The 12,373-nt window shown below is 36.3% G+C and overlaps 1 protein-coding gene across 2 annotated transcripts; it reads right to left on the reverse strand.

Moving 5' to 3' along the window:
- Positions 1-3,637: 3,637 nt before the first annotated feature.
- On the reverse strand, positions 3,638-11,002 carry tyw3 (tRNA-yW synthesizing protein 3 homolog (S. cerevisiae)). 2 transcript variants are annotated; one of them, XM_028471910.1, is made up of 7 exons: positions 10,749-11,002; positions 7,784-7,864; positions 7,612-7,710; positions 6,043-6,114; positions 5,560-5,693; positions 3,935-4,076; positions 3,638-3,895 (listed from the first exon to the last, which is right to left on the reverse strand). In XM_028471910.1, exons 1-7 carry the CDS (start codon positions 10,914-10,916, stop codon positions 3,800-3,802), a joined length of 792 nt encoding a protein of 263 aa, XP_028327711.1. In that variant the 5' UTR covers positions 10,917-11,002; the 3' UTR covers positions 3,638-3,799. The 2 variants fall into 2 exon arrangements, with proteins under 2 accessions (XP_028327711.1, XP_028327710.1); XM_028471909.1 differs by having other exon boundaries at positions 3,638-4,076.
- Positions 11,003-12,373: the final 1,371 nt, after the last annotated feature.

Here is a 12,373-nt window from a genome sequence, read left to right on the forward strand (position 1 = left end):
AGGGGCGGAGCCTGACTGACAGACGATTGACGGCGGCCAAACTGCTCAAAAGTTATAAAAGAGCACATTTATCGTTAAAGTTTTCATGTTGTTGTATGAGTGAAGATTTAAATATGGGGGGGAAAAAAGGGTAAAGTCGAGATTCCTCGAGCTGGTCAGATGAACAAGCTTTATGATGAGCTGCCATCCATTTCATTGGCTGTAGTGCACAAAGGAAGCACTCAGGGGCAGAAGAGACGTTAATGATTCAACCATGAACTGAAGTTTTTTACTATCTGATGATGTGTGTCTTAATATTTAGTTCAAAAGGATACGCTACCCAAATGACAAAGTCAGTCCACCTGAAATACTTCATATGCAGGGGAGCACTTAACTTTATTCTTAATAAATCCAGCAAAAAAAGAAAAAAATGTAAAAAAAAAAAAAAAAAAAAAGTGAATGTAACCATGTCGGAAATAAACTGAATAAATAAAATAAAAATAAAATGTTCTCTGATGTTTTAGAACAGTAGTTCCCAAACTGGGGTACGTGTACCCCTGGAGTACAGGAGCACAGTGAAGGGGGTACTCGGAAAGATTTAACAATTAATTAAAAAATTATCTGGGAAATGTTCCTAGTTCCTTCCTTTTTGGGCTTTTTTTTTTTTTTTTTTTTTTGACAAATTGACCACAAACTAACAGTATCACTCAATGAAATATTATATTTGATTACAACAGGAATATGTATAGCTGTAAAGGCCATTTTATCACACTTCTGACAAAAGGAGACAATAATTGGTGACGTTTTGCATGGGAGATCGTATTTACTTACTAATAAAATAATCACATAAAAGTTGCATGGTTTTATACAAAATTATTGAGGGGGTACGTATGATATAAAGAGAGGGTACAAATGATTATTATTTTTTTAATGCAAAGGGGGTACACGGGACAAAAAAGATTGGGAACCACTGTTTTAGAAGGTGTGGATGTTCTCCTACTCCAAAGCTCACTTTTTCCTACAGGCACATGTTCACATAGTGTTAGTGTCCCATTATTACTACTTTATGCACTGACTGCATCTAAAAAAATCAATTAAGCAAAAGGGTTCCTGAAATGTCCATGCTATCTCTTTTTAGTCCAGTAGTTGTAAATTTATATCAAAGTTGTGATTTCCAAGGAAATTCATATGACGATAAAAATATTTTAGTCTGGTGATAAATGAAAAATGCCACTTTTAGCTCCACTTTCCTGCAGTGGTTTGTGTGTCAGGGAGACTATGTCTTAACCAGGGAAGTCTCAAATGCCTCAGAAATAGACCATAAACAATTTCTAAGAATTTTTTTGTTCTTACATTCCAAACCATGGTAGTTTTTTTTCTCCTTCATTTTGAAAGGCATGGCATAGTTGAAAATAAAAGAACGCAACTCTTATTTTGTCATGTATGTCATATTTTGATTATGACTTTTTATTGGGTATATTACACTACAGGGTCCAAAGTTTTAGAACACCACACTTTTTCTAGTTTTTTTTTTTTTTACTGAAAATTATTCAGTTTATTGTGTCATTGCACTCTGAAATGAAATATGAAAATGAAAATAGAACAAATAAGCAATTTGAGTTGAAAAAGAAATGATGGAATCCATAAACAATACTGTTCACCTGATGCTCATGAGGGTCTGGTACCACAGTGTGTTCCAACACTGCTTTTATGCAGACAAAGGAGGTTAAAAGTAACCTGGAACACCTGTAGGAATTAGTAGCACCAGCTTTCAAGGCTGATTCAACCTTCATTGCTGCGGAACAGCATTTTCAGCTTTGGGTAACCAAACCTTTTTTTTCAACCTCTGTCTGTTCAGCACTTACCTTGTACCATTTCAAGCTGTTCATTGGACTTTTTGTACCAGTTTCTGTTAGTGTTACCAAAGTAATGCATTCTGGAGTTTCTTTTACATTTTTACAACAAAAATACAGTCTTAACCTATGTATCAGATTCAGCTCCCAAGTGGCTCCTCATGACAGCAGTCAACATTGCTGTAAATAATAAGTGCCACTAAGCAGGCTAGGCCATTTATGATGACGCGGATCTTTAGCTCTGATTTTGTTACGACATTAAATGTATGAGACGAAACTGGCTTTAATTTAACACCACCTCTATCGCTTCACCACATCTCCATAATGTCCATATGTGAGGCTCTAAGTGAACGTACCAATGCACACATACTTCTTTTATATAATTTTTCATAAATCACAAACTTTGAAAGGAAAGGGTTGAGCTCATTTTTCCGCACTGGTTTTGTGTGCGCAACGGTTATACACAAGGCCCCATGGTTCACACTGTGTGATTTGGAAGCGCATGCTCATCTGCACCCCCCTGATTCTATGTAACCTTTACTAGTAGAAATTACGGTGTAGCGCTGCAGTCGCTTCCATCGCCCCTGATGTGTCGCTTGCACATAGCGGTGCTTTTTGGTCACTCCATTACTTCATAGCTCCAGTGACGCGATCACCAGGGAACAATGTGTGTGTGTGTGTGTGTGTGTTGAGCAGGTGACAGGGTAGAGAGAAAGAGACTTCTTTTCCTTCTTGATCATCTTACGGAGATATTAAAGGATGAGTTCACTCAGAATGTGTTATGATCAGTAGTTATCGTGGTTTTCAAGAAGTTAAGCGCTTTAATTTTGCCCTGATGAATTGAGTTGAGTTGTACAGCCTCCGCTGCAGCCGTCTGCACTGAAGCGGGAGGGAGCAGGGAGGGGCTGCAGCCTCCGCTCTACAGACAGTGAAGGACGAGGGATTTGTCACTTGAAGTCGCTTAAAAAGTTCAGATTTTTGAGCGACCTGGTCACGCTCGACCTTGTCGCCCAAATTAACAAGTTGCGTCGCTTGAGGGGGGATAACTTGAGGTTGCGTCATTGATTTTAATGTAATCAAGTCGCTTCAGTCGCGTTTGGTGTGAACGCACCTTAAGAGGTGCTTTAGAAGCGACATATAAAAAATAAAAATCCATTTAAATGCACGCTTGTAGAGTCCAACATGTTTGACAAATTGTAACGCAGTGATTACTCAAGGAAGTGTGCCTTTCACGTGACTCCAACTGGTGTTATGGGCTAAAGGCATGGCGTTGTTCCCATTGTAGCATAGACCTATACACGTTAGGTTGGCTTCCTTGTTTAACTGGAAAATGGCAGATTGTGGCCTCCAAATACCATTAAAGCTGATATCCGGAATTTCCGAGAAACGTCTCAATATCCCGCCCTGAACAGCCTCATTTCCTCCCCCTGCCTCTACCAATCTACCAGAGGCCACGCCTCTACTTTTCCGCATGTGCATCGCGTAACATAAAAGGTCGCATCGGGTAAGTAAGACGCAAAATCATATTTATCTGTTTGCTGTTGTGCACGCGCGGCCTTGTTTCCGTGCACAGTTCCGCATTCACTTTGATTGACAGTCTCAAAAACAGGAAGTCGAAGCCTATTGGTTGGGCAATCATGGCGCTTGTTTCCATTTGTATAGGGGTCTACACGATGAAGGAGGGACTTATATACATTAATGTATATGAATGACCACCGGCAGTAGACCATAGTAAAAGACTAGTTAAGTATTTTTTCGCATTTCAAAAGAATCATAAATAAACATAGATTTCTCAGAAACTCAGCTTTAACACTGTTCAATCACTATTTAATGTTCCATAATAAAGAAACAACATCAACAAGCTCAATGATGCTAAGATTGAAGTCAAACACAGCACATGTCCCAGATAACAACATTTTTTGAGCACCCTTAAATTTAAAACATTGTCCGTGTCCAGCACGCTGCACTTATTTCAGTGGTTTGTCCTCTCTATGCATGTCTTCTGTGTCCTCTGCGTCCTGGTCCTCCACATCCCTGACCTCTGTGTCCTCCACATCCCTGACCTCTGTGTCCTCTCCATCCTGGTCCTCCACATCCCTGACCTCTGTGTCCTCTCCATCCTGGTCCTCCACATCCCTGACCTCTGTGTCCTCTCCATCCTGGTCCTCCACATCCCTGACCTCTGTGTCCTCTGCGTTCCTGACCTCTGAACTCTGCAGAGCAGACCGGAGCCTCTGGTAGAACCTGGACGCAGCAGCACAGTGTGTAAACACAGCTTGTTGTGGACTTTGTGGAGGTTTGTTCACGATCTACTACGGGTGTAACCATTCATCAATTAGATCGATTAATCGATTTATATTCCTACGACCCAAATACATCGATCTGTGTGTTTTAAAAGGTAATCAATCGATTGTATCAATACAAGGAAATAAAGCATTGGATTTAAGCACGGCAGACTTAAAGACGTTACTGTCTGTGACGTCACAAAACACGGAGAACACATAAAACAAAGAAAGCGGCATTGGATAAATTGATCAATTATCCATCTTTGGGGTCCAGGGTGTCGAAACACTTTGGCCTTAACACAGACGGAGAATTTCTAAAGGTCGCTCGCTGTGTCCACCGTCAACCACCAGGCCCTTCTGGCAGTGGTAGCGTTAGCTCGTTAGCATTAGCTCACCATCATGTTTAAAGGAAAAGTATCAGGTTCAACCACTGCTCATTTAACCTGAACAGAACGCTGTTACACATTTTTTACATTAATGTTATATTATTTTTATGTTGAAAAACAAGCAGAAGAGTCAGGTAAACCTAATATGTATTTTTATTGAAAACGTATTGAGTATTGAAAAGTTAACATCCTGTTCCCTTAAACTGAAGTGTTAGTTGGAGCCGAGTGGTCTAAGGCGCCTGACTCAAGAATTCTTCCTTCTGTTGCCATGGGTTCGAATCCCAAGTTGGCCATATATATTTTTTCATTTTAAAATATTGAACAATTCCACCTTTAAAAACACATATACGAAGAAAAAAAATAAACATTTTAGGGTATTTGTTGGGTTAGGGCTAAAATAAAAGGGTTAGCGGGGTAGCTAAAAAATAAATATGAGCTTAAATAAAACTGAAGGAACTTTAAGTCACGTAGTGCACCTATGTCACCACGTCACCTAAACTGACCAATGAGGGCGCTCCATATGAATAGACTGGAATCTATTAAAACGTTTCCGTATCAATAGCCACGGCCAATGGAAATACATTCGCCATTAAACGTTGTTTAATTGTTTTTTTTATGTCCATAATACATTTTATTTTTTTATTTGACAGGGACAATGCTGTCAGACATAGTAACAGCAAAAGATGCAACTGATGCGATGCATACAGAGCGTATAGCTAGTGCTAATTCTCCTGTCCCTGGTTGAGGTTTTCCCGAGATACAAAATGTATAAAAGCACAATCTTAAACACATATTAACTTACTTACAACATTATAGAGGATTCCCTTACAAGAAACAACAGGAATCTATGACAGCTCACCTGCACTGTAAAGTATCCAGGTATTTATTTCACTTGCACTGGTTGAATTATTATTTTGGCTAAAAAGTCACTGAATCGTTAAGGATTGAACTGTTCTAAATGAATTAAGATCGTCCTTAAATCGAATCGGCAACAGCAAATCATGATTCGGATCGAATCGTTAAAAACGAATGGTTACACCTCTATGATCGACCAACCTTTGTATCCGTCTGAGGTTCTCCTCCATCTTCTGATTGGCTACCTTTACTAGGAAGTGGATGTAATCCTCGTCAACCAGGAGCTTTCCCTCATGGCTGAGTGGAACCTCCAGGCCATGAGTGCTGCGGACCGCCTGAGGATTAATACATGTTAATGAAACATGTTAATATTTTCAAATTAGGTAATAAAAAATAAAGATGTAATAGCAAGTTTTTTTTATTTTTTTTATTTTATATGTATTTATCATTATTATAATTTTAATTAGAAATAATGAAACATTTTTGAAAAATGTTATATACGGTATATTTTTTCTAAATTACAAAAAATAAGAATAAAACATAATTAGATGAATAATAGATTAAAGAGGCCATTTTAGTCAACTAAATCTTTGGAGGATTTGGTCGACGAGAATTATTTCTGAAGTTAGATGAAAAAAAATTTCTAGACAAAAAACAGACAAAAGTGTGACAACCGACGCATACCGAGATGATCTTTCCTGTCTTGCTGACGGAGAGGCCAGAGTTCCTGAAGCCAGAGTTTACAGCCACCGAGTGCTGCAGAGAAGATTACAGATGTTAGTGTAACAAACAAACAACAGCAGCGATGATCAGTAGAATTAAATAAGTAGATTAAAAATAAACTAAAAGCTGTGCACACAGAAAGCATTTCATCAAGAGAAATAACACAACATTATATTTACATACTCTACACCAGGGATGGGCAACGGGGCCACAAAAATGTGTTTGTATCTCATCAAAGGGCCACATTATCAATATTCAAACCAATGTGAGAATTTTTGTGTGTTTTTGGAGTCATTTTGTGTATTTATCTGCCATTTTGGGGATTTCTGATGGCATTATAGCCCTATGCTACGAATCTAGATAAGTATATCCTGGATTAGTCTCTGTTAGCAGGCTTCAACTAACCAAACATTCCCTGTCAGAGAGAAGCTGTCTTACGACAGTCGATCACAACACGCTAATTTAAGCCAAGTGTTTTCAGCCTCGGTACGTGCACGTTCACATGAAAGAGGTGGAAATTGCAGCGTACAATAGAGAAAACTGTCAGAGTGAGTGTCTACACAGAAGATATCTTCAATAAATATCATGAATTTTTATCCATGATGACAGCGAAAAGCAACAGTAGTGCTGCTAACTAACCTGGCAAGAGCCAGAGTGACGTGTAGCCCCTCCCTCTAACTCGAGTTCTCCACATCGATCTTGGTCTGTGTCTGGTGAATCCTTTCTGAACCAGGGAGGGACATGAATAGAATGCTTGAATGCTGATTGGCCGAAGCGCCTGTCCACCATGATTTGTTTTGGCCAATCACACAGTAACAAATGATGATGTCGTCATCGGCATGCGCCGCAAAGACGCTGCTACAACGACAACAAGGCTCCGCTGGTGAAAACGTTCTTTTGGGATAGTAATGCTGCGGTCATTGTGTCGTTGAGTGACTTTTGACGTTTTTGCAACACGAGTATGCAAGTTAAGGCCGCGATAACCATCCTCCTGCGTTAACATCTATTTATTTTGATCCGGAGCTATGCCAATAGCGGAGGCCCAGCTAGTTCCTCTCTCCACAACTGCGCATGCACCAGTTTTGCTTTGGCGCTTCGTCACACCCGGATATCCCGCCCTAAACCACAACACTGCCTCATGATTGGTTCTAACCGTTTCGGTTCAGATTCAAAAGTCAAAGGCGGGAACAGCACAAGATGGATTCTGGTGTTTGTGAACACCAGGAGAATCCATCTCGCAGGCAAGGTTACTGCGCACCAGGGGCAGAGCTTTTATACTCCCTCAGATCTGATCCACTTCATAACCTGGTCCCAACCAGTTAGGCGTTGCTTAAGTTTAAAATTATGAATAATTCAAATCCATAATTCAGACCAAAAACAACACTGTTGTTACAGAAAAGGCAGGAATGAAAGAACACCGACAGGAAGCTGCTGACACTGTCATAAAAGCGTGAGATTATTCATCATATGAATCCATTGGATGGGATGTCCCATCGGGCAAACATCGGAAGGTTTTCATCGTGCTCTCACCATTAACTGAGCGTCCTGCAGCGTCCGACACTGAACGTGAAGAACAAAGGGCTCGAACTTCATCAGAGCGTCGCCATTGGACTTCTCCAAACTGGATTTCTGTCAGAGAGGAGAAAGAAGTCACTGTTGCTGAGTGACAGCAGGCGGAGTCTGAAGGTCTGAAGGCTCCTACCAAGTCCTGAAAGCAGCACGGCTGGTGAGAGACGTAGAGCCACACACAGTCCTGCTTCTGAACCTCCCTGCAGTCTGAAGCCTGAGGACCAGGAACAGGTTAGGAACCAGTAAAAGGATGTACAGTCATACGATAGCCACGCTGTGATGTCACAATTTGCAACTTTAGATAGAAAAATACAGGAGCATTATTGTCTTTGCCTGACTTTGGACATTGCACTTTAGCATCAATAATACCAGCTATACAAATATTTCACTAAATCCATCAATCGTTTGTTTCTTAAATAATAACTCCATTTTAATTTTCCCATGGGACTTTACAAGCAAGAACTATGAAATGTCAGTGTGACATCATAGTATTTCTACTTCTCATTTAGGAGAGTAGGTTTATCACGTGTACTTTGTTCTACTGCACAAATATCAGGTTAGAATATAAGCAATTTAAGATTTATTTACAGAGATTCATTTTGTTAAAAATTGATAACGCTGCTCATAAAAACTTGATTCATGTTTATCATGACAGATTTCATTTTGCAGCAACAATCTAAAGCCACAAAGGTTTTTTTTTCTTAATTTTACAAAACAATATATAATCAAACAAATTAAATAAACAATTTTAAGAAATAAGTAGAATGAATTGTATAGATAATTATTTTCGATATAAATATTAAACATAAATAGAAATAAGGTATTGAGCATTGATTAACTTACATGAAAACTAAAAAAAAATATTATGGAAGTGTCTATTGATAGTCCCAAGGACTATGGATCCGTTTTCCGGACCTTTTCTACATAAGCGTAATGTGCCTGTGCTTCCACCTTGTCTATATGGATGAGCGGTCTAAGGCGCCTGACTAAAGGATTCTTCCTTCCGCTGCTTTGGGTTCGAATCTCACTTTTGTCAAATATATTTTTTACTTTTTAACTTGCGCTTAGTGTTCCCCCTAAAGGTCCCTTTTGGCTAAAAACTCCACCTGCCCCACCCCACAGCTACATCACTGAAAAATCCTAATACAACAGTGACAGTGAAAGACCCCCCAATCACCCCATAAATACTTTTATTACCCTCACAGGGACTATGAGAAGGATTCATTAAAGTTACTTCGTTCTGCTTTAACAGAGCAAATTAAACCTTTAAAAATACATATATGAAAAAAAAAAAAACATTTTAGGGTATTTCCTGGGTTTAGGTTAGGGTTAAAATAAAAGGGTTATTATTACATTCATGACCTTTGAGTGCTAATCAGCGATTTGTTTTTAAATCGACAGTATGATTTTACATCCAAACATTTTAAAGATAATTCACTTTAAATATTGAATTCATTAAATTATATTAAATTTATTAAGTGTTGAATAGTTTAAATTAAATACGATAAAATACTATGTTGAAGTTTGGCCATCAGATGTCGCTGTAGTTCATTGTACCAAAGCTTTATTAAACTCAAACCTTTTGGAGTCAATGCTTGGGTTTCACCATCATTTACTAATAAATGATGGACTAATAGATGATAGACTAATAAATGATAGACTAATAAATGATAGACTTATAGATGATAGACTAATGATAGACTAATAAATGATAGACTAATAAATGATAGACTAATAGATGATAGACTAATAAATGATAGACTAATAAATGATAGACTAATAAATGATAGACTAATAAATGATAGACTAATAGATGATAGACTAATAAATGATAGACTAATAAATGATAGACTAATAGATGATAGACTAATAAATGATAGACTAATAAATGATAGACTAATAGATGATAGACTAATAAATGATAGACTAATAAATGATAGACTAATAGATGATAGACTAATAAATGATAGAATAATAAATGATAGACTAATAGATGATAGACTAATAAATGATAGACTAATAGATGATAGACTAATAAATGATAGACTAATAGATGATAGACTAATAAATGATAGACTAATAGATGATAGACTAATAAATGATAGACTAATAAATGATAGACTAATAGATGATAGACTAATAAATGATAGACTAATAAATGATAGACTAATAAATGATAGACTAATAGATGATAGACTAATAAATGATAGACTAATAAATGATGGACGAATAAATGATGGACGAATAAATGATAGACTAATAGATGATAGACTAATAGATGATAGACTAATAAATGATAGACTAATAGATGATAGACTAATAAATGATAGACTAATAGATGATAGACTAATAAATGATAGACTAATAGATGATAGACTAATAAATGATAGACTAATAGATGATAGACTAATAAATGATAGACTAATAAATGATGGACGAATAAATGATAGACTAATAAATGATGGACGAATAAATGATAGACTAATAAATGATAGACTAATAGATGATAGACTAATAGATGATAGACTAATAAATGATAGACTAATAGATGATAGACTAATAAATGATAGACTAATAGATGATAGACTAATAAATGATAGACTAATAAATGATAGACTAATAAATGATAGACTAATAGATGATAGACTAATAGATGATAGACTAATAAATGATAGACTAATAAATGATAGACTAATAGATGATAGACTAATAAATGATAGACTAATAGATGATAGACTAATAAATGATAGACTAATAGATGATAGACTAATAAATGATAGACTAATAAATGATAGACTAATAAATGATAGACTAATAGATGATAGACTAATAAATGATAGACTAATAGATGATAGACTAATAAATGATAGACTAATAGATGATAGACTAATAAATGATAGACTAATAAATGATAGACTAATAAATGATAGCCTAATAAATGATGGACGAATAAATGATAGACTAATAAATGATAGACTAATAGATGATAGACTAATAGATGATGGACTAATAAATGATAGACTAATAGATGATGGACTAATAGATGATCACCATAGATCCAGGACTCAGCATGGGGGGGGGGGGGTGTAAAGACTCACCCCGTCTATGAGGACGATCCTCCCGGAACAGGAGCTCGTGGTGAAGAAACGATCGCAGCTGTTTAACAGATGGACGACATGTTGGATGTCTGCGTCCACGCTGCCTTTTTTACTGACGTCCACTTTGTTCAGCCGCTGCTTCTTCCACAGGCTGAAGTTCTTCTCCATGAGAGCGGGACAAACACACACACACACACACGGTACCGGTGTAACCGCTAAACCGGTGTCCGCTTCAACCGCTGATCTACTTCCGCTTTGGCTGCTGGTTGCTATGGTGACTGGAGTAGAAGGCAGTCAAGAGATACTGAGAGAAATCCCCGTTTTTTTTTTTAATCTACTTCTTTTTTTTTTCTTGGGGGTTTTGACTAATTTCAAACCTGGTTTAACTAAAAATATTGGAATTTATGTCAATTAAAATAACATCTAATTCATTAAATTGCTGCACGTTTTTAAAAATAAAACCACTTATAAAAAAAATAAATACTGAAGAGTTGTTAAACGTGAATAAATCTATTAAAATAGTGTTTAAAAACGTATCCCTTACTGTGTATAAATATTTTTCCCTCGATTATTAAACATATGAGTGTTTAATTTTAATCAATCACATTATTTGTTTTATTTACTTATGATTGAAGCTTGTGGTCTAAAGTTTTCTTCACACTCACAAACTGAATTTCAAGTCTTTTGCATGATTTTCCTGTAATTTAAAAAAAAAGGTATTACAACAACAAATGTTGAACTTTGTTTTTTGAAGTTGTAATTAGTATTATTTACTGTTATGTAATTAGAATAAGTGAATATACACAAAGCACAATTATATACTGTAGATGGTATATACAATCTTTACTTTTAGTTTTTTTGTTTTCTTTAAAAGAAAAAAATATAATTTACAAAAAAACTATGGAACAGCTGCTGCACAGAATGTCAACAAAAGGTGTGGAGGATAATGAGTAATTTGAAATAGTTACATATATGTATACAAAGAATATTTTTCTAAAACTCCTAAAACTATATTTAAAAGTTTAATTTTGACTTTTTTTCTGTCAATGTTGAATATCTAAATATGATCAACACTTATAAATTTGTGTTTTTCATTAACTCGGTTTCAAAACGTGTTCAAAAAAGCATCAACCAGTGACAAATATTAATTTTAGCCATTTTTCAGAGATTTAGAAGTCTGTCACCATTCTACATGGACACCAAACAAACCAGTACATCGTCCAGTGTAAACATTGCTTTACTTCCGATGACGCTCTTCTGCTTCTCGTTCTTCTTCTTTGGAATTAAAAAGCAGCATTAATCTAACAGAGGTAACTACTGCCCCCTCCTGGACAAAAAGGTGACACAAGTTTTGAAACTTTTTTACATTCCAGATTTACTTGTTTATTTAGTTAATTATATTCTCAGTAATAGTTTGTTTATAGTTAATCACAAACAAAGTTGAAGAAATGCTACTACAGCACCAATATAATGACATGTATAAAAACTAATATCATGCAAAACAACCAGAGTTGGATTTTCTCAATATAATTTTAAAACAAAAATATGTTTCGAAAAATGTCACCAATACAAATCAAACATAAAACTAATAATGGATTTAAAACAACAATAAACTGTTGAAGAAC

Source organism: Gouania willdenowi, chromosome 17 (assembly GCF_900634775.1).
Source record: "Gouania willdenowi chromosome 17, fGouWil2.1, whole genome shotgun sequence".
Taxonomy (NCBI): Eukaryota; Metazoa; Chordata; class Actinopteri; order Blenniiformes; family Gobiesocidae; genus Gouania; species Gouania willdenowi.